The sequence below is a fragment of the Marmota marmota genome, unplaced genomic scaffold, assembly GCF_001458135.2.
Source record: "Marmota marmota marmota unplaced genomic scaffold, marMar, whole genome shotgun sequence".
NCBI classification, from domain to species: domain Eukaryota; kingdom Metazoa; phylum Chordata; class Mammalia; order Rodentia; family Sciuridae; genus Marmota; species Marmota marmota.
This window is the reverse complement of record NW_026000164.1, coordinates 17,512,406-17,537,008: the sequence shown is the minus strand read 5'-3', so window position 1 is coordinate 17,537,008 and position 24,603 is coordinate 17,512,406. Positions and strand designations below refer to the sequence as shown.

Genomic DNA, 24,603 nt, shown 5'->3' with positions numbered 1-24,603 from the left:
TTCAGAGATGGGGGACAGAAACGTCTTTTGTAAAGCTGCTCTCTGATGACAGACTTTAATAGAAATGCATGGATGGATTTACAGCTGGCATGGATCAATTTCTAGTTATTTTACAATTATCGATTAGGGAACTCAAACAGGCTTTGCTACTTGCCAGACAAAAAGCTAACCGCCTCCCCCCCTTCATAAATCTTGAGAAAGAGCCAAAGAAATGTGAAAACTGATGTCTTCTGGAAACAGAGCATGCCAAGATAAGATTATAACCAACTCAAAGCTGAGAAGAGTTAACAAATGTGTCTCCAGAATGGAGGCTGAGAAACGTGCCCTCCCTCACAGCAGCCACCTTTGTTGCCATTGGAACTGACGGAGGCTTTTTCACTTCAAGTAAAAGATTTCTGTCAGGGTGAACATATTTTCCACTGCATACATTTGTACCATGTCATTTACAAGGACAAAACCTGACTACTTCAAAAAATCTGCTTTTGTTGTGTCACTCTACGGGCCCAGTACACATGTTCCCAAGGCTCACTACATATATCTATTCAAAGAGAGGAGAGTGCAGAAGAGAGGAGGGGGGGACGGTACTATAACATGCATGCCAAGCATATGTACTGCCATAGATGTGTCTTGGAAATGGTGATCGACAAGATGGCGGCACAATTAAAATATGCTGCACTCTAAAGAAGACTGCTATTTAGAACTGGTTCTTTTTGATGCCTGCGAAGTTGGAACTGAGCCAATCTCTTTATAATACATTGAGTCCCATCACAGGTAAATAATAATAATAATAATAATACCTGAAACATTTATAAATTCTTCTGTCACCCATGCATGACAAAGATGACAGGAACATTCTAGAGATGCCACTGTCCATATGCTGCAAAGTTAACTTGGGCAAAAGAGTGTTATGAAAAAAAAAAATGCCAGAAAATGGACAAGGCAAAAAATACAACAATCATAATGAAAATTAACAATTGATTTTTCATGAGCTGAATATATGAAAATAAAAAGAAAATACAGTAAACATTTGAAAAAAAATGAATTTTTGAGCTTAGAGGAAGCAAAAGGGCTGACTGACTATAACACAGAAATTAAGATGATATTTTTTCCCACCGATTCTTTTATTATTCCCCAGCTTTACTGAGTTATATTTGATAAATAAAAATTATATATATATTTCAGATGAACAACATGATGGGTAAAATATGCATACATCATAAAATTGTTACCATAATTACATTAACTAACACATTTGTCACCTCATACAGTTACTTTTTTGTGTATGGTGAAAATATTTAAGATCTATTTCCACAACTAATTTTAAATGCACAATTTATTATTATTGACTGTAGTCACTACATTCTACATTAGATACACAGAACCTATTAATCTCACAACTGAAAGTTTGGAAGACCAATATCTTCCCATTTTCTCCAACTCCCGGCCATTCCAATCTCCACTTACATGAGTTCAACTCTTCCAGGTTCCACATATGAAATCATACAGTAATTGTCTTTTTTTTTATTGTCTAGCTTATTTCATTCACCATAATGTCTTTCAGATTCATCCATATTGGCAAATTTAGGACACTTAATTTAATAGTCATTTCATTGAGGCATAAAGTAGACCACTTTCTGTTCCTTTTAATTTGGTTGCACACATTTTAAAATATCAATTTAAATTTATTTTTCTAATGAGGCTCCGAGTTTTCATTCTAAGCCAACAAACAAATATCCTATCCTCTTATTTTCAAAAAGGAGACTCATCTCATTTTGACCTTTCAATACAGTGACTGTCTAAGAACATTTATATCTGTGCCTGTGACCAAGGTACCTCTACTAATCAGAATAAGTTTTCAATAACAAAAACCCAATTTAACCAAGAAAATAGAGGCTTTCAACTTTAACTATTTTTCTTTTCTTTTCTTTTTTTCAAATGGACTTTTTTAATAACTAAAGAAAATTAAAATAGATGTGTCTCCTGGAATTGGTAACCTATTCATAAAACAAAATTACTTTTATGAAAAGTCAATTTATAAGTATATAGAATTTTGAATTCTCTAAGAACCCCTGTATTTATATATTTATTCATCAAGGCAACAGACTTGAAAGAGAAATACATTAAAGACCTTGTCCTCATTTTAAGCAGATGGAAACAAAAGGCATAAAGAAAAGGAAGCAATTTGACTAAAATTACATGTAGTATAACCTGAAAGGAGGGGCAGAGGGACAGAGAGGAGGCTATTTCATAAGAAATTACTACTCAAAAAACTGTAGAAAAATAGGAAAGAAGTTCATTTTCTAATGGTGTTCAATGACACAACTTAGATGACTGCTATAGCATTTTTGGTTCATGAAAAGGAAATTTCCAAAACATTTTTCCTTAATTAACTCATAATATAGAATATTAATCTATATGTATGAATGACACCTTTCATCTCTCCTCTTGCGGTTTTATTGTTTCTGTTTCTTGTTTGTTTGGTGGGGGCATCCTACTTTTTTCTTTCTAAAACTCCAGCAATGACAGCAGAAGTTCATGGATTCCAGTTAACATAGAAGGTCATCCTAATCCTGCTGTTTGCAAATCATGCTTATGGTGGAATTTTAAGTCCCATAACTAGTTGCTATGCCTGATCCTAGAATAAATCCTCTATGAGGACAAAAAGTCTGCCATAAAAACACTGTTAGAGAGATTTGATAAAAATTAGAATCTGATTAAAGATTAAAATAACCATTACTGTTAAGTTTCTTCATTTTGACAACCAAATTTGTTTACATCAGAAACACGTATTGACTTTTAAGAGGAAGTATTAAAGGGCAAGTGGGGATAGCGTGTGTAACCCAGGAAAAATGATGGCCCCTTGGCATACAAGATATATGACTATACAAATTCAGACAGGTATTTATATAAATGATAAAGCAAGACTAGTAAATGTATAAAAAGAGATAACGGTAAGTTAAATTCTTTGCACTATTCTCAAAACTTTTCTGTAAGCAAAAAAAAAACATCAAGACAGACACTTAAGAAATAAATTTAAAAATTTTACTTTCTTATACTGTCTTTTTATTTACCAATACAAATAAATTACACACACACAATCCAGCAATGTTTACAATCAATTTTTTATTTTTGCAATAGCAAATGTAAAGTAAAAAAATCAGTTACCAGCTCTTTCTCCTCATTCTGCCGGACCTAGGTGGAAATAATGTATTTTAGGGGAAAATAAACTAATTTTTATAACCTGCTGTCAATAAGAATTACTCCTTCACCTAGAAAGTATAACTGGAAAATACATTAATGATTATATAACTATGTCCTTAATTTTTTGTTTCTTTTTCTATTAACTCAATGAATCTCAAAAATGGTTAATGGCATGTTATTTGAATTCTATTCAGAGTTTGAGTTTACAAGACAAACCTGTAGAGTATCTTTACTTTAAGTTTCTCATAAAATGAAATAAAAATACAAGATTGATTGAATCCACTGCATGAGTCAAGTGTGTACTGCTAATATCTATCACACTGACTCTTTAAAATAACCTGTTGCAGCATGCCTATCTCCATTGTCCTCAACAAACATAATCTATTCCCTCCCATGTAAATAAAGACTTCACACTATAGATTTAAAAAATGAAAAGTTTCTCCCAAATTATGTCAACCTATAACAAAATGTTTTTTCTTGAGCACATCAAAAAGTGACATTGAAATTCATTCATATAACCAGTATGCTTTGCACTGTACGGACTCATGTGAGACAATTTTTTTAACATGGAAATTTATAACTTGTTTTGCCATAACTTTTAAAATTCAGAATGGTTTAGGTAGTTCTATTACATATTTCTGGATGCCCTGCTCTGAAACAGATTAATCCTAATCTCGATAATATTATAATTATGAATACACTATTTCTCTAAGCAACAACACAGAGGCCTAATAGGGTGGTCAAGGTTGTCTACCTCTATGCCGAGCAGGCCCATAATGCATGTATCCATATACTTCCTGTGCATGTGCGTTAAAGATATGATTTCTGTATCTTTTTTATATCTGCAGTAATTTCTACTTTGTCCATGTTCCTGTTCCATATAATGAATCAAATTCACTACAGGTTAAAATAATAATAATCAATTAGCTAAATCATACCTGGAATCATATCACCTAGGCCCTAATGTTCTGAATCGTAGTCCTGGCTGTATTTCTGTGCAACACTGAGGTTCATGGTCTCTTTAAACAACTGTTTGATCATCTCTAACAGGAATGATACATGTCCTACCATGAGACACTAGATGCAAAAACTTATGACACTAACTAGGAACACTTTGTGACTTCTTTCAGGTTTGAAGCTATGGTTCCAGTGATCAGCTAGCTATGTTCTGGGGAGTCAAATATGTGATCTCTGGATCAATAAGGCAGGATTCAAAATAGTTGCACACACTGTGCTAAGGAAACTATAAAAAGATAATTTTAATTTCTAAGCAGAAAATGTATATTAAGTTGGTTTTATGATCTCCAATTAAACTGGCCCATGACACTGATTAGTGACCTTTTCTATCAATAGAATATTAAATACAAATCTAGAATTAAATTTACATTCTGTTTGGGACAAGCAAAGAATATTTAGACACAGCGAAGTATTAAACTCTGACCCATTTGTCATAAGAGACAGAAGGGAGAACACTAGCTAGAAAACTCCAAATGTTTAATCAACAAATTTCTATGACAATGAAGATATTTAATAAGTTTACCATAAGTAATCATAAAATATTGGTGCTGATCATTCCATTATATTTTTTAAAAATAGCTTGGTACTGTCTGAGTAAATCATATTCTGCCTGGGGCTATATAGCTTACCTCGAATTATTTCAGAATCATCTAAAATGACTCATTTTTCTATTAAAATGATAAATGGACTAAATGAGGTATGTAATAAATACTGCAGGTTTGTAAATAGATTCCTGCTCTCTAGAGAATGGAGGGCTTACTTCATTTGGTAATTCTGCCCCTCGGTATTTTCAGGAGAAGTCATCCTTAAACTATAGTTAGCAAAGAAAAGAGCAGAGTGAGTCACATTGGAATAAAATGGAGAATGCCTTTATGGTTATAGGGGAATAACCCCAAGGTTGGTTCTCCCCCTTAACCATATAATAAACATTCCCCCACTCAGGAGCAGGGCATGGGTCAGTTCATCAAGAACACAGAAAGGACATAACTCACTTCCATTTAGGAATCATATCTAAGCAGTAAAAGCAAGAATACATAAAAGAAAGAAACACTGAACTGGAATGTTCATTAATGTCCAATACACAAAACTGAAATAGCTCTCATTACACATGGTATATCACACAGTAAACAATACTGCTATTCAATTTTCTACTGAATTCACTAAACCATGGGTCCACACATAATAGGTTGAAAGCAATTCACAAAGACTGTATCAGAACTGACAGTCTTGAGACTTGCCATGAAGGTAAAATGGAAAGATTACTATTGAACAAAAAGGAATTCATCTGCCTTGGTCTCAGTCAAAACACAACGTGCAAAATACTTACTTGGGATTTGCAAGAACTGACAGACTTGATTATGCTTATGTTAAATTCTTAATATGTTACAGGTTAAAGCAAACACGGAGAGCCACATTTCTTAGCCTCTTCAATAGGAAATAAGATTATGACATTGGTTCAATAAAATTCCAAGGCCTAATGACAGCTCATTTCCGAGCAGGCCGTGAAGCAAATACATTAACAATAAATGCCAAGTCATTATAAAGAGATGGAATTATAACCAGCCTTTTGCACCTTAGTTACCTATGGATTTTCACTCAGTGCTCTCCATATCTCACCTGGACACCCATAATGACCCAAGTGATAGGATGTCAATAAGCTATTAATGGCAGCACTACAACATAGGACACCACTCAAGAGAAGTTACCCTGAGCCAGTCGGTTTGCAAGCAACTTGATGAATTTTCCAAAGTACACTTAAAATGAAAATATGACAAACACATTTTAAGTAGAGTTGGTCCCCACAGCTGCCTTCAAATATGTCTCATTCTTTCTCCAAGTCCTTCCATGGCATTATACTCGATTGCGCTGTCTTCCTCTCTAATCACTTTCTCAACAAGGTCACACAGTCTAAGATAATCCTTTGGAGAAAGCCAACATAAGCAAACTGTAGTCATCTCTAGATTGTGTTCACTGGGTAGGTTTACCCATCTTAACGAGGCAGTTTAATCTACGATACTAAAAGAGCACTTGGCCATTCTCTTCCTCCAGGTCTCTCAATGTCTGGTCAACATGGTATCATGCTTCTCTAAGGCAATTTAGTGATTTTTAAAATCCTGGGTATTTCAGCCTGTCTTGAAAAGAAGGGGGTTCAATAAAGCACATTTAAGAAATACATTCATCTGGGCAAGATTTCAGCATACAGACAATATTTAAATCTATAATTGCAAACCTACTCATTCTTTGGGCTCTACACATTAAAGCTAGGCAGGCAAACGGAACAAACCATGTTTCTCCCCTCCCACTGCAGTAGCAACCATACCTGAAGCTGCCTGCACTCCACAGAATAGCTGATTAACAATCTCTTCACAGGGTTGTGTGCATTCCAGCCAACAATAATAATGCTGCCATAATGCACAGGAAGCAGGACCACATGTGATAACAAAGAACAGAAAAGAGGAAAAGAGACTCCGAATGTTTTGTCTTGGAAACTGTAAGGCCCTGCTAAATCCAAATGCACTAGAGGCAAAACGACAGTGTGCCTCTGCCCTCACCTGTCTTGAGGGATGCTGCCCTTTGAAGTTCCTGGTAAGCTATTAACTGAGCAAGAGTAGAAAGAATGGGACTTGCAGATGGATTCCAGGCCCTGCACTCACCAATAACCTTGAGGAAAATATCTTAAACCAGGCTCAAATCCCTCGAACATAAAATGGAAATTGTATATTTAAATAGTCTTCAAAAGTAAAAGCTCAAAATCATTAACTTCATTTTTGGCGATCAAAGCAAACAAATACTCTACACATATCCAAATAACTGGGGCAAGAAAACCAGCACACAGCTTATATAACCAGAGGGAAAACTTTAATAGAGGTTATAGTCAAAGTACTAAACTGCACCCAAAAACAGAGAAATTTTTTAAACAATCATTGTTAAGTGTCCAATAAAAGAACCCAAGATAATCATTGTCACCATGCAACTTCATTCACCTTGCTAATTGCAAGTGATCACTCTCTCACGCCGCTTGTATACATAAATCTTGTTCGCTCCTTTCAGAATTACAAACCCTAGTTGTATCATTTGCCCTTGGGCAGAACCTCACTTACATCTGGACAGCAGAGGTATTCTTATCTACTCCCTTTAATTTAGTCATTTTCCTCCATACCCTAAATTCAAAACCTTTTTCTCTTTTAACATAAAATTTCAACTGTCACAGTTTGAAGCACAAAGAAAACACAGAACTGAAAAGCACACAGCACAAAATTAATCAATTCTTCTTCTTGATTGCTTCACTGGTGCATTTCAGACAAAAAGGAAACTGGGGATGAAAAGTGACATTTTGGTGAAACAGTCACTTAAATTTGCAAAAACTAAACTTATGTGTTTACGCACCCGGTTTTTTTAGTGTTACGTTTTTCTAAACAGTATGAGGTTTTACAAATTCAAAAATTATAACATAGGTAAAAGAAGAAAATCCAAGGTAAGGATGACCTTCCTCACAAAGACCACTGGATTCTCTGAGAAAAGCAAGCAGGTCTAATTTGCAGCCCCAGCAACCTCCAGTACCTAGTACATAGTAGGTGTTTAATAAATTTGTGATGGAGAAAAACGAAGAAAGAGACCAAAGAACCTACTGATTGAACGTTCTCATCAAGAGCTAAAAATAATGATGCAGTATCTGAGGCCAGGACTTTCCCCAATTCTATACTTTACAATGTACATTTAACCCAGGACATTTTTTAAAAGCTGATAAAATTTCTATTAAAAGTGATATAGAGCTACTGATATCAAAAACCTTGTAGCTCGCCTTGATGCTTCTCTCAATCTTTAAAACTTAAGACCCTAGTAATACTATTTCCCAAATATTTCTACATCTCTTCTCTGCATCCCTGTGAGAACTGCCCTAGTTCAGGTACCACCTGTTCTCACCTGGAATAATGCCAGGTCCTCTCCCCTGGTCTCTATGCTTCCAGTCACATCTTCTCTGTTCTTTCCTTCACACATCACTGTGAGCCATCAAAATGTCTTTAACCATTCATTGCCCTGCTTCAAACTCTTCTACATCCCTAGTCCAGGGTTCTTTGCAGGCACAGGTTTCCTCTGCAATCTTAGCTCCACCAACTACTTCTGCCTCATCCTTCCACTCTGGTGCCCTATTCTTCCCACTCAACAACTCTCTGTAGTGTTCCACTGTCCCCACGCAACCATGCTTCTGTCTACAATTGTCCAAGGCTACACCATTCCCACTCATTCACCTTAGGGACAATACCCACCCATACCTGAAGATTCAGCTCAGGCACCACTTCACAGAAAACCCTTTCCATTCTTCTCCATTTCCTCTCCTACTGCTTCCAGGGCTTGAGTAGATTCACTGATTCATTTATTCAATTAACAAATATGTATTCATGCATTAATTCAATCAACAAATATTAGGCATTTAAACTATGCTGGAGGAACAAATGCAGATATAATGAGGTACAAGACAAAGTTCCTGCTTTCAAAAAAAAATGAGAATTTTCATAAGACAATAAGTAGCATAGCTTAATAATAGACATTGCCCTTGCAAGCATTATTTCTAATGTAGTAGACTCCTGTGTTATACAGTGAATTTCCTAAGGACATTTTGTCCTTTCATTTCTACACCTTTAGTACCTAGCCCCGTAATTTTCAAATAGTAAGTACTCAGTAAAACGTCTGTTCTAAAGTGAAGGAAACCATTTCATATTCAGGTTTATACACTCCAGAATATTTAAATAAATATTGCCTTATGTAAATAAATTGAAGGTTAAAGTTTAAATTTTAAAAAAAACATAAAATACTGCATAGAGTGGTGATGAATAATAATACATAACTAAAATTAAACTAACAAAATTTAATAACAGAAAAAGTGAATCAAAATTTGAATCACTTTAGAAAAGAAATCAAATACAATAACAAGTTTAAAAACCTATTATTATTTAATTTAAAAAATTCCAATGACATATCAAATAGCAGATAACATGTACAAGATCTTAAAGACACACAAAATGTCAAATCATATTAACTTCAGAGTTTCTTGGTCCTGTCCTTTTAATTAGTCTTCATTCTTTACCGAGGTGCTTTCCTGTTTCTAAGCAGCATATCTTTAACATGAATTTTGCTTACACAGGCAGGTAAAACCATGAGAGGATGGTGGATAAAATGAGCTGATTAAAATATCCGCATCAGTCAGTGCAGAATAGAGGGGCTGGTATACTCTTCCTAGGATCTAGAATGGAAGTAACAGCTTGCCCACCCAAAGCAATTCTTCCAAGGGGGAAGAGTTTTGATCTGACTCAATGTTAAAACTTCAATGACAAGGCCATCCTGTCTCTACAATAAAGCCAGCTGCTACAACAGCTGTGGGAGGAGAAGCCTGGACTAGCAATTCTGGGGACAGTGATCTAAACACCAATTGTTAGTGAGCAGGAGGATTGGGGAAAGGGAATAGCTGTATGTCACTGTACAAGTTGAGCACACAGCTAAAATCCAAGATGCTCCAAAATCCAGAATATTTTGATTGCTGGCATAATGTCAAAGTGGCAAATGCCACCTAATCTCATGTGATGGACCACAGTCAAAATGCAGACACACTAAAAATACTGGATAAAATTATCTTCACCTTATATGCATACATTTGTGTAAGAAACATATATGAATTTCATCTTTAGACTGGGTTCCCACCCCCAAGATATCACATTAGTATAAATATTTCAAATCCCAAAAAAGTAAAAAATCCCAAACACTTCTGGTCCCACGCATTTCAGACAAGGGATGCTCAACTTATGGCCTTCCAATTCCAACCCTAGGTCTCTTGCTGTCTAATTATTTCAAATGTAGGAAATCCAACTCTACTTTCTTGCAGGCTGCAATGCCTGGGTTCAAAATAAAAAGGAACAAAGCAATATTTGGCCATCATTCAAAGAGCCCACATATTAGGGTTAAGCAACAGGGGGCCAGCACTCACAGCAGGATAATACTAACATCCTTGGGGTGACTCTCATATGAACTGTGGGTTTGGAAGAGACCTATCCCTCCATGGGGAATCAAGGGGTATGGTACAAGAGCAGGCTCGAAGTTCACACCACATGATTCTGTTTCAGAGTGCGCTGGGATGTAGAATCTGAAAGCTTAAAGTCTATATGGAATATATATGGAGGAGTTACAAAGAATTTTATACCTCTAACCATTAATAATAAATGACATAATTATTTTCTTAGTAATTTTTATATTTTTTTATTTTTTTCTATAATAATCGTGTATAAGTTTAATAATTAGAGAAAAATGCATTGAAATACATTCAATCATTAAAAAGTGATCACACAAAACCACATTTATAGATACAAAGACTTTCACCACATAGTCTAAATGTCTTCAAATGAGAAGGTTTAATAATATAAGAGTACAAAAATATGCACTCTATTATCTATGTTTGGCCTAACACATTTACACATACAAATATAAATACACAAACTTTTTGGCAAGTGAAAAAAACTATTTAAATAATAAACTGGAATATTAACATCATTATCTTTGCATGATGATACTAAGTTGATTTTAATATTTTTTTTGGATTTAATTTCTCATCTTTTTTCAATAAATAGTTATGTTTTCTGTATTATCAAATGTTAATAATGGAAAAAATATGGTCAATAAATTATCCAATATCCAGAATTATCCAGCACCTTAATTGCCATCAGCAGCTACGGGCCATAACATACATTCAAATAGAATGGAACATTCAAGCTAGGAAGGGACCTCTGAATGAGCTAGCATCCAACTATATAAATTCTACTTGTATCCCCTTAGTGCTTTTGAGGACTCTATTTGGCCAATATTGTGATAGATGGTGAAATTTAGGAGTTGTGAGTACTGTAATTTGCCATCTATACCATACAATACAAGAATCAGTAAGAAAGAGATCTACAAAATAGAATGTATAGTATCAGTTTCTTACGCTTGACCAGCTAAACAAAAATAAATAAACAAACAAATACAATAGACAAGATTTATTAGGTAGAAAGAGAATATGGGCTGTCCTCTATACACTGTTCCAACCATACTATATAATATAATATTTAAGTTACTTTTGGATAAGAAATCTTTTTCTACTTTCGCATTTTTTGTGAACACTCTCCTCTTCATGTACCTGGCTGTGTGTGTGTGTGCTTGCCTAAGTGTGTACGTTTAGTGAGTTTTGGGGTTTTAAAATCTTAAACTAAGTGAAGAAGACATTGTATTCAAATTCAGGTAGTAAGAGAAAAAAGTCTAAGATGCAAAAGGCCAAAAGGCAGATGAAAATGCAAAACAAAAATTCTTCTGCCCACTGGAAAAAGAATTTTCCTTCCGCACCTTTCTCAAACATGAGCACTATTAACCCCCCTCTCCACTCCATCCTTCTCCTTTAAGTTGGGAGACTTCAACAGGCATGGAAATGGCGCTTCAACCCACATGCCTGACATTTTTCTTACTTCCTCAAAAAACCCTTCAGCTTAGACACAGAGCAGGCGTAATCATCAATTAGATTATTCAACACTTGATGTCTTTCATTCTGAAATTATTCCTCTTCCACAATGACTGACTTTCCTTCTCCCTCACTTACTCTCTCAGTCCCACTCAGTGTATGGCTGCCAGTGAGCCCACTGACAATTCTTTTCTGGTCTATCACCTCTGTTCTAGCTAAACATCTACTCTGCATCAGTCACGAACAAATAGGTTTATTATAGTATATTAACTTTCCTTTTCTTTTCTCTACTTGCACCTGGTCTTAGGTTAGCTTTTCAAATAAACATTAGTGAGGTAAAGAATGGGAAAGAGGGGCTGGGGCTGTAGCTCAGTGGTAGAGTGCTTGCCTAGCATGTGCGAGACACCAGGTTCAATTCTCAGCTCCGCACGTAAGTAAATAAATAAAATAAAGGTCCATTGACAACTAAAAAAAAAAAATACTTCAAAATAAAGAATAGGAGAGAATAGTTCAAGGGTTTGAAGCTTCCCAACACACACACAAAAAAAGATAACTGTTTAAGGAAAGAAAAATGCTAACTACATAGATTTGACCATTGTGTGTTATATACACATACTGAGTTATCACCCTGGACTCTCTAAATATGTGCAATTATTATATATCATTTAAAAAATGGGAAGAAAAAATGTCAAACTTCCTAAAATTAATGAAATATTTTCCAGTATTAATGAACACTGTAAAAAGAGCGACAGACAGACTAGGAAAGAACAGAAATTGACCCTTTTCTTACAAAGATTAGTAACTCCCAACAGCCTGCTGAACTAGGAGCTCTGGCATTCAAAAGTCCTCAACAATAAGGTCCTTATCTCCCTGTCCACTAAGTTCTCATCTGTGTCCCTGGAGGACTAGAGGTTCTGAGGAATCACATCTGCAATTCTAAGAAGGCTGATAAAGGGGCTGAGAGTCAGGAGCACGGGCTTCAACCAGAGCAGCTCCACTTTTACCTACTAAGGGGCAATTGGTCAAGAGTTGAATATAAAAGATAGAGTATTATTCAGTCATTGAAAACTACATTTCAAAAAAAATGACCTGTGATACAAGAAAATATTCAAGATGGAAAGTACCGTATATAGCATTATCCAAATTCTTAAATATGTAATAGACTAGAAAAAAATGTAAACCATGGTTACATCAGACAGAATGACTTACAGGTGCCTTTTAAATTTTCTTCCTTCTATTAACAATCTATTTTTGAAAAGATGTTTATATACCATTTTAAAAATTGAAAAATTATTTAAAAAATTATTGGTTCCCTTAAAATTAAAAGATGGTTCCACAAAGCCCTTGTTTGACACTGTCCCTTCCTAAAGTCCAGAGAGTAACTGACCCACCTTAACTCACATCACTGGAGTCTTCCCAGATGAACATCTGGTAGTTGCCAGCAGAAAGAAAAAGAAGGCTGGTCAGCTGGCCCCAAAGGTTTCAAGTTAATAAAACCAAAAGAGAGAAAAATGCTAACAGCCCAGCATAATACATTTGCCTGTCTGTGAGCTGATCTTTCTTTTAATTCTTCTGAAGTTACCGCGGGGTCCTTGATGGTTAATATATAATATATAATAAATTATCAGCTATTTGTAAAAGGCAAAACCCAAGAAAGTATAAGCAAAGAGAACATGAAGATTCTCAACAGTAAAGTGGCACAGAGTTCTTAGCTCTTCCCAGACATCCAAGATTTTCTTGGAGGCAAAATATCTTTATCAACCTTCAGGACTCACCAAGTGCTTGGCCTTGGCACGCTCCTCCTCACTGGAAATCCTCTCTCGAAGGATGGCTCTGGTCAACTGCTCACTGGCAGCAGCCCTCTCTCGCTCCAGGTCCTTGCTTTGCTTTAGTCTAAAAAGATTAAAAAAAAGGTCTACTTAGAAAATATTTTATCAGTTGACATCATTTTTTTGTTAAGTGAAATAATTAAATACAAATGCAGATATATACCCATTGTTGAATATCAATGGCTGAAATCCTCATCTTGACCCACAATTTACAAAAGTTGGTACCAAAGTAAATTCCCACGCAGCCTCTACCCACACATTCGAGAAAACAGTTCACACCAATGAGAAAGCTTATTGATTTGACTGTCATATAGATCTAAGTTTTAAAAAGTTCTTCTATAAAACTGAAATCTCCCCAACTAAAAATTCCACCACTCGTGCTCCCATCCACCCTCTAAAAATTTAAGTAAGAAAGCTAAGTAACAAGCCATGGGGATCTGTTATGCTATATACAATCTTTAGCATCTTAAATATTTTCTTGAATCACAGCGGGGGTAAACAAATATTTGAAGGTTGATGATTATTCTTCCCCCCAAACTGACTCAATACAATTATTTATTGAACACACACCAGGCCCTGTGTTAAGCACTGAGGACACAATGGTGCTCAAGGTGGACAGATCTCTGTCCATATGGATGCTACATCACAGCAGGGATGAACTACTAACACAATGAAGACATATTTTGGCCCAACATCTTACTCCCATTTTCCAATAATCCTCATATGCAAACACGGCAACACCTTTCAACAGCAGGCAACTCACTTCTGGAATGACTCCAATGCTTCTCTGTGATCCAAACTACACCATGCATTCCACACACCAAACAGCAAAATAAGACAGCAGAACCTCACCTCTCTGGGTCTATATACAATTCTAATTCTATTAACAAGGCATAAGATTGCATTAAGAATATCAGTAGCCTCATCACACAATTAGACCATCTGAAGTTACAATCCACTGAAACCCCTCATTGTACATGATAAAGATAAATTACTTTGGCACCGATTTTTGCCATATTGCCTGGCAGAGAAAGGCATTCAGTAATCACTGAATGAGAGAACATTTTAGTCTAATCTCATGGACAAAGATTTTCTGATTGCCTTTTCTTCTTTGAGAGAATAACTCTTCTACACCATCATATCCCCAAAAGTACAATCTAAGCTTTAAAAGGAAAAGGTAAAATTGCTACACTGGTATAAGACTGAATGAAATCTTATAACTGTGAATGATGAGCACCAAATTCTACTTATTCAAATTTTAGCTTTAAAAAGGCTCTAAAAAAAAACTAAGAAGATAAAACTTTTTGTTACTATTTTTTAATTGCCATAACTTCCTGATTGTTTGGAATTCTCACAAATCAATTATAATAAAATTGTTCAATAAAATATATTTCAGCCAGGCACAGTGGCACATGCCTATAATCCCAGCAGTTTATGAGGCTGCGGCAGAAGGATTATAAATTCAAAGCCAGCCTCAACAATTTAGTGAGGTCCAAAGCAACCTACTGAGACCCTGTCTCAAAATGAAAAATAAAAAGGACTAGAGATGTGACTCAGTGGTTAAGTAACCCTCGGTTCAGTCCCTAGTACCAAAAAAATAAAAATAAACTAATTAGATATATTCCAAAATTTTAATGCTTTACATATAAAAAACAAACCTATGTGGTTCTATGTCTTGAAGAAAGAAGAACAGAAACAAATTAAGACCTATGCTTTGAAATTCCCTAATGTCAAGGTAACCTTTAGGAAACTTCCTTCAGCAATGAATACAATGATGCATACAGGAACCAAATTTCTCTGTTATTTCATGAAGACCATACAATAAGTTCAGCAACATCACTGATATCAGTACATCAAACTCCACTGGACATGTAAGAGAACAGCAATAATTAAAAGTCATGCCATTTCCCCAGAGCATTTGTTCTAAAAGCATGGTCCACAAACCAGTAGCAACATCACCTAGGAACTTGCTAGGAATGCCAGTTCTTAGACCCCACCTCACACCTACTGAATCAGAAGCTCTGAGAGTCTTTTAACAAGCCCTCCAGGGGTTCTGAGACATGGTCAAGTTTGAGAGCCACAGCTCAATTCACAAATCCTGGTGACACACCAAAGGAAAGCGACATCAAAATGGAGCGGTCCACATGAGCATATTGCACTGATAAGTGCTGAGATCATTAAATCAAACTATAGAACTGTAATTTGATTTAATGACCTCAGCAATTTGGCGTGAACATACTTTATATACAGAGTTACAAAAAATTGTGCTGTGAATGGATAAGTATGGTTGTAATGCATTCCACTATTGTCATATATGTAAGAAATAAAAATAAATTTTAAAAAAAGAAAAAATTTTGTTTTTAAAATCTGAAAAAAAAAATTACAGAACTGTGCATTTAAAGCACTTTTGTGAGTATATTACTACAAGTAAAAAACATCAAACCCAGGCATGATGGCACACGCTTGTAATCCCAGCAGCTCAGGAGGCTGAGGCAGGAGGATCATGAGTTTGAAGTCAGCCTCAGCAACTTAGTGAGGTGCTAGGCAACTCAGTGAGACCCTGCCTCTAAATTAAATACAAATAAGGCTGGGGATGTAGCTCAGTGGTTGAGTACACCTGAGTTCAATCCCCAGTACCAAAAAATAAAAATAAAGCATCAACTATTTTGCATCCAAGGTGGAAATTGAAATAAAACAATAACATTACTATCCTTATGAATTACTTTCTACATGCCAAGCACTATGGTAGGCAATTTATTTATTTATTTATTTACTTACTTATTTATTTGTCATAAATTGAACCTGGGGTTGCTTAACCACTGAGCCCACATCCCCAGCACCTTTTGTATTTTATTTAGAGACAGGGTCTCACTAAGTTGCTTAGCACTTCTCTAAGTTGCTGAGGCTGGCTTCAAACTCACAATCCTCCTGCCTCAGGCTCCAGAGCCACTGGGATTAAAGGCATACACCACAAGCACCCGGCTATGCTAGGCAATTTACACACACACATACACACACACATCATAAAAATGACATTATTAATTTATAAACATAAAAATAAATTCTATAAACTATATTTTATCATGTAATTGGGTGTATCAAATTTTGAAGTACTATTTAACAACAACTACTTTTTTTTCTAATTGAGTTTACTTATATATCAATTTTAATTACAATGGAGTTATAAGTGGTTCAAATTAAATATAAGACCATAAATTTGGGCAATTTAATGAAAAAGAAGCAAAAACATGAGCACAAAAGTCTTTGATGCTATAATACAAATAAAGGTCATTTAGTTTGCCATACCTGCCCCCAATGAATGAACCATGAAGTTGGAGTCCTGAGTCCGAATCAAGGCTCCACCTGCTAGCTGAGTACTCTTAGCTTCCCTGAGTCCTGTCACTCTCAAGAGGACATAAGCAGGTGTGATGCCTCCCCATAGCCTTCTCCTAAACAAACCTGGTACACAAAGCTGGCACAACAAAAAAACTCAGCAAGTGTCAGCCAGAAGTAGCCACCACAGTGCCCAGGACAGGATCAGGGAAACAGAAAAGCAGAGATTTTCTGAAATGAAGAAGGAAATCCCCCAACTCACTAACCACACAGTGACCACAAAACAGCTTCTCTTCCCAATTTTTTGCCAATGGGAGGTTCTGCTTTACTTTTATTATCGAGGGCTTCTAAAATAGAAAATTTACTCTACAGACGCTAGCAACCCTTCCTTTTCCCATGCATGTCTCTCTCACCTTTCTCTCTTCCCATTTGCCCATGAACTCCATAAAGGGAAGGCCTTGGTCTAGTTTTGTTGACTGCCAGGTACTTAGTACTTATAACCATCCTACCACATAGGAAGCCCTCAGAAAAAACTTGTTGAAGGTATGCAGGCATGTGTCAACAATTGAACAAATGAACAGCATACTTGTAACCATAGACAAGTATGAATATCAACCTAGAGAAAACAGAAGACTGAGGGATGTGTGAAACAACCAGAGAAGCAAGCCGGATCCTCGTCCAACATACATGCAGCACATATGTGATAAAATCCAGACAACAGTAAATGACCAACAACAGAAGGGTGTGAACATTCCAGAGCTCTTGGGACATCCACATCTAACTAACTGTGGTTGATTTTGGATTCAGAGAGACTGCTACAAATTGACTACAAAGAAAATTATTTTTCTTTCTTAATAAATTCTTAGAGTTAGTTTCATGTATCTTTACAAATAGAATTGCTCAAATTCCCAACAGTTTATTTTATTCTGCACAGTAATTGCTGAAGAAATAGAATTCTGTATGTTAGGAGTTTAGAAGAAGGACCCAGAACAAACTCTCATTTCCTAATAGCTACTCAGCTGTGGAATCTAATAAACCTCAGTTTTCTCACCTTTAAAATTTGATGGCTAAACTACATAATTGTAAGATCCTTTGAAGCTACATATCTTACAAACCCCATACCTGAAACATATTATTTCATTCCATAAAAATGCTTGCAAAAAATAGTACCAATGGATAAATAAAACAGAGAAGTATCATCTCCAAATTTTCATTCAGTGAACACTTATATTTCTACTAATTCTTAGACTTCCCACTACTTAACCAAAACTGTACATTAGGTAAGAGTAAATGGTATTCATGAATTCATCCAGTAGATAATCACTGGGTGAGAGGCACCATTCTGGTTATTGAGAATAAAGTGGTGAGGAAGAGACAGAGTCCCTGCCCTCATGAAGCTTAATTAAATTATAAAAGGAAAATGCAGGGGCTGGGGTTGTGGCTCAGTGGTAGAGCGCTCGCCTCGCACGTATGAGACCCTGGGTTCGATCCTCAGCACCACATAAAAATAAATAAACAAAGATATTGTGCCCATGTATAACTTAAAAAATATTTTTTAAAAAAGGAAAATGCATTATTTTTAAATAAGGTTGCTATGACACTACATGGGTGGGCAGTACTATTGGACTGGATGTCTAAAGGGAATTAGCTGAGCTACATGGAGAAGAAGAAACTGTCTTAGGCAGAAGAAACTCCAATCAGGTCCAGAAATACCCAGAAAGAATTATAGAGTCTCATGTTTGTTGTCCTTCAAAGGGTCCCAGAACTTTAAATGGCCTCTGCAAAGAACAAGGTTTTCTTTCCGATTATTTTGGAGCACACAGTTTCAGATAAATGGTGCATTAATTGAGGCTTGTCAAGTGCCTTTAGAAATAAAAGCTACAGATTAGAAACTTTTAAATTGTACTGTTCCTCCATCTCCCCCACCCTCCTCTCCAAAACATTAATTTACAGCAATTTGTTCCTCTAATAAGTTTCCTCTTTCAGTGATTCATTTAAATCATTTAATGAAGTACACCACTTCACAAAGAAAAACTGCTTATATGTTCAAAAGCTCCCAGTTCTTTCTGGAGATCCTCTCTGATCTCCTTGGTTTCAGATCCCATCCAGATATTCTATTCAATGATTATCTATGAAAGACAGATGGCTGTGTGGCCAACCAGTTTGTCTTTTTTTGAGCCAAATGAGAGACCCTGTTCTCTGGACTTCTGTGAACTCTATTGCCCAATGGTGGAGCTAAACATCAGGAGCCACATTATCTCACAAACATTCCCCTGGGAAGAAGAGTGATGCTCTTCCTGCCAGGGAACGCAGCATTCACTGCCCCGGTTAGGTAAAAGAAGGACCGGAACCAAGTCTCTCATTCTTAACTTCAGTTTCCAAAGATTTGAGAATCATCTCAAAAGAAAATACACCCACCATTTGAGCGAATATATTCCCCTCTTTATTTATTGGCATTTCCTATTTATTATTTTAGATCTCATGGTCTAATATTATTCTACATTAAGCCCCTGATTTAAGTTTCATTTAAATTTCCTGCTTTTAAATACATATCTCCCCTCATTTAAATTCTCTAGAGTTTTAAGCAAAGAAGTAGGAGTTTAGTGTAAACTTCTTATTTGCATTAAGTAATTGGATAGCTTGCCGAAGCTTAATGAAACAAATACCAGTTGGTGCCTTCCATACACCTCAGACCTAGCAACTCAGCTTTTCTCAATATATTCCCAATCAGGTGGGAGACTTAAGATGCACCAGCAAAATGAATTCCTAAAAACCAGTCAAATCTCCTATAATGAATAGTATTACAGGTCCTTTTAAATGAGGGGTGGGGTACTTCTCATGTATATTCAACTCACATTGTATCTGATATAAAATCCAGTTCTGTATTTTTAGTCCTGGAGTAAAAATCAGCCATTCAGTTTCATTCTGAAGAACTTAAAGGTCTTAAGAAAGTAGAAGGGGAATTTTAGAGATAACTTTACCTAGGCATTTTTTATATATTGAACTTCATCATCCTTCAAGATAGAGGCATTCCTACCTTTATTTTAACATTAGAAATCAGAGACCATACCAGAGGCAGGGAAAAATCCTGATCTGGTTTCCAATGCCACATTTCTTAAACCTCCTTAAGAGTAAGCCCCCTCTACAAGAATTAGTTTCCATTCTATTATTCATTTTTATGACCATATAAGGACAGTTTTTAAAACCTATTTATTTGTAGCTATTTTAAAATGCTTTAATTTGTTTTTACTATATTAAGGCTTTCAATAGCCCTAAAAGTTTCTCTAAATCTGGACGCTGCTCATTTGGCCATTCACAAATACTCAGATTTATCTTCATATAGGTTGACACAAAAGTAATTCTATACGATTCTAACTTAGAAAATTACATTATAATTTAATATATACGGTCATTATATTACTGAGAAAAAGTTGATAAGAACCTCAGATAATGGGTAGGAATAAATGGGAAAATGCAATTGTTTAAGATAAAACAATTTGACTAAACGATTTATCTAAAATTGAACTGTGGCCATTAAATACAGATAATATCTACAAAATATTGCAATGTACTTCATTCAGAAAGACTCAAACACTGGAAGAGAAAAATGAGTGACTACAACCTCAAAGGTCATTTTTAATGTAAATCATAAATTTTATTTTAATGCATCATATTTTGTCATAACATGCTGAACTAGCCTTCAAAAGACTGTTACCATATACACTTTTAAACAGAAAAGCTGAGCTGGGTAATCCAACAAACTAATTATTAGACTATTAAAGATAATGATAGAATAAGTATACAGTTCTCCATTTATAACTTTATAAAAATAAGACTACATAACATATCTAACATTTTCAGTTCTAATTGTTTCCAATCTTGGAAGGAAATGTAGGTTGATATTTCAATATAAATCCCTGAGCGTGAATATGAATTAATATAACTGTGCTTGTACATAATATCTGTGTGACAGATAAAGAATTAAAATTTTCTTATGTATACTTTGTACCACGTACAGTTCTAAGCACTTGATAAGTATAACTCATTTAATCCTCACAACAACCCTATGGAATAGATTATTATAGTTCAGAAGAGAAGCTGAGGCACAGAGAAATTATGTAAAACTGAGTCTTGTAGAAGGTGTAATTAATTTACTGAGTGTCACAAAGCCAAGGAGAGATGTAGCAAGGATTAAACTCAGTACCACGATAACACAGACAGTGGGTAGTGTCTAGCTTTTGGAACGCATTCAATAAAAATAAAGAATGAATAAAGTGAGCTATTTCAAGAAAGATTATGAAACACAAGTACTCTATGTAATGATAATCCAGCAGTATATTCTTTATAAAATGATAATTCAGCAATAAACAGCATTGTCTTAGAAAGTAGAATGATCTACAATCTAGCAAACCATATGCTAGACAACAGTACTTAACCAGCATAAAGACCTGGTTCTGAAAATAAACATTAATTTTGGTCACCTATTTTATGTAACTATTAATTAAAATGGCACTCATAATTTAACAAGCAAGGCTTCCTTCAGCTGTGTTTGGACCTTGGGTGTCTCCCAAAGGCCCATGTGTTAAAGTCTGGGTCCCCAGGGTGACACTACTGGGAGGCAGTAGAATCTTTACAAGGTAGAACCTAGGGGGTCTTTAGGTGACGAGGGTGTGGCTCTGGTCCCTTCCTGTTCTCTTTTGCTTCCTGGCTGGTGATTAGCTGAGCAGTTTTGCCCTGCCACATGTTCCTGCCATGATGTACTGTCTCACCACAGGTCCAAAGTAACAGCGCTGGCCAATCATGGCCTCGAGCCTCCAAAACTGTGAGCCAAAATAAATGCTGCCCTTTACAAATTGATTATCTCAGGTATTTGTAACAGTAATGGAAAACTGACTAACAACTTCCTTTCCACAAGAACACTCTAAAAAAGTAATTTTTCTTTAATTCACACTAACATTTTGTCACAGTCTGGACTTCTGCCAGAGTAAGCTAGATTCAAAACGATGCATAAGGTAAAAAGAACACAGTCCAAAACTACGAGCCCATGACTATAATTAGGGATTATTCATAACCTTAATCCTAAATGGTCTCTCCCTTCTAGAAGATGGTTTCCTATTTATATACTGTATATTATTTTGTACCTGAAGTTCTTATTTTAGTTCTCATTGGGAACAAAATACTACCTGCCCTGGATTTTCTGAGACCTTCTTCTTGGCAAATATTTTCTGCTATTTCACTGAAAAGTACATTTATATTTGCAAAGTATTCAGATTTGGGTTCACAAGTTAATGTCCCCATATACATGGTGTGGCCCCTGCACCCATTTTCCTTCAGCAGTTTACAGACTCCCTTGGAGGAAGTTATACAACCTAAAGCACTCTTATCTTCCTCTAGAATGACCTATAGCCACTTCTTTGTTTGGCTTGAACAGAATATTTAGAGGCATCTTGAACCAAGATGATCAACTTTTTACATTAAAGTATACACTGATTGTCATAAAAGTCAAAATACAGCTGAATAATGGTAGAGAAGACAAAGACACCAATCATTAAAACCTGTTTTATAGAAGTTGCAGAAGAAAAGGTTCATGCATGACCTATTATTATTAAAAACTTGTTTAGGAAGTATGGACACCCTTCCCCTTGCATCCTGGCCTACAGCATCCTTCCTTGAAAGAGGGGTGCAGCTGTTCAATTTACTAAGATACTGGAGGAGCACAGTCATAGATTCAGCCAGAGGAAAAAGGAACTCAAGGACAAATGCAATACTTCCAGGTAAACCCCCTTTATTGGCCCCCACTGGGCAAATGATCAAGTCCTTTCTGTAGGCAGATGACCATGTGAAATGGTGGCAACCTGAGAGACATGAGTGGGTTCTCATAAAGAGGACTCTAAGTCAGAATCTCAGTATATTTACATATACAAAACATACAGGAAGCCTTTTACATTGTTTTGCACTTACATTCCTTTTTCATACAGGATACATTGGCCAGGACACATACTTCAAATGCTATTACTGATAAGTCTTAGGAAACCTTTGAGATGACACTGCCATTCTAAGACTTGTGGAGAAGCACAGTCAATACTTCTCTTCTTCTATTTCAAAGGACTTTCCAGCTTGAATCAAACTGCCACTTATCACCCTCCAGCAGCAGTTAACCTCCTGAAGAGTTGGCAGAGGTGGCATGGGTGGACCCTCTACTCCCTGCAGACACACATGCACCCATCAACTAACCAGCCCGACCCTTCTTATGGGAAATGCCCAACATCAAAGCTTGGCATGCTCTTCCATCAAACCCAGAGTAAACATTTTTAAGGAAAGGGTGATTATACAAATTCCTTTTTTATTTCTTTAAATTCAATAGTTTAAAATTTCTAATCACTTTTGATTAATATACTAAGCTAATTTGACTGACACATAAAGGTTAATGACTTGTCTTTACAAACTACATTGGTGATTATTACATAATTGTGCTTTGCTGTTCTTTTCAGAGCTTTTAACCTTTGATTGTGTCTTCTCTCATATTTCTTTTTGTTTGGTACAGCTTGCTAATCCACAAATTTTTAACCTTTATTAAGATTACAACTAATTACTTTATCTTAGCTGCATTTAATATGTAGCGTATAGCTCGTGCATGCGCACTTAATGTGTGTGTATTAACATAATCAGATTGCCTTGATTTTAACATGGGTAACTGTTTTCTGTCACAACTATTAACAGAATAATTGAAATAATTTATTTCTTCCATTTGATATTATTAACTATGTATTTTACTTTGTTGTCTCTTTTTTTCCTTTTCCTTGTTTTCCTGATTGTGTCAAGCTACCATATACCCCAAATGAACAATAACCCAGAAAGAGATATATTGAATTTTCCTATTCTATTAAGTGTTTCCATTCTGAACACTCACACTTTTTCCCTATTTTCACATAAAAACAGTTTCCACTATTTTCTCAACTACTCCCCCAGCAAACAGAATAAGATGAATCATTTGACGACTTGGACTTTCCCCCCAACACCACTCTTGGCTAAGAGATCAGTGCTTTTTAAATTCATATAATTCTTAGACTTTCTCCTCAAGGATTTCTCCTCAATGTCAAGAATCCTTATTAGCACTTTTATGAGATGTTCCCAGTCTATCACTCATACATGCAAGCCAAAGTCTGGTCCCCTGGCTGCTTCCCCTCCTCCTCATCTTCCTCTCTACTGAGGTCTCTGTGGTAGTTAACATGGTCTGAGTCCTTCTTTAGGTATCCTCCTAAGATGCACTACTGTGTTAGCTATTTAGCCATGAATTTCAGCTTCCTACCCCTCTTCTACTCCCTGCTTTGCAATGCTGGGAGTGTCTTTCTGCTTTACAATAGGGTCTGCCAATAACCAGTACAATAGGGTCTGAAAGGCTGAAGAAAGAACAAGAACTCTCTGTTCTGCTCCTATAGTACCATTCAGGCCTCACGCTTCACACCAGCGGCCATCCTTGCCTCCTGCAGCAGCAGGAATCCAGGATATGGTTTGTTCCAGCTTGCTCAGTCTCTCTACCTGCCACCTGGAGACACTAGCCCCACCCCCCGGCACATCAGTTCAAACACCAGCACCAGCCAGGATGCACCCCACTTTAGAGGTCTGAGCTGCAGTGTCACAGAGACCACTTCCAAGCTTCACTGTTTTAACAGCTTCCACCTCTTCCCATGTGCCTCCAGCGGAGACATGGTGACTGCTTCCTGCCAGTGCTGCCTTTGAGATGCC

The 24,603-nt window shown here is 36.1% G+C and overlaps 1 protein-coding gene across 4 annotated transcripts in view; it reads right to left on the bottom strand.

Annotated features, from left to right (window-relative positions):
* The window catches only part of Chchd3 (coiled-coil-helix-coiled-coil-helix domain containing 3), a 271,550-nt gene that overhangs the window by 158,197 nt on the left and 88,750 nt on the right, over nt 1-24,603 (bottom strand). For all 4 annotated transcript variants that reach the window (XM_048786916.1, XM_048786915.1, XM_015493822.2 and 1 more), the window contains exon 4: nt 13,471-13,588. In XM_048786916.1, coding sequence (XP_048642873.1) covers nt 13,471-13,588 — 118 coding nt within the window. The remainder of the gene's footprint in view (nt 1-13,470; nt 13,589-24,603) is intronic.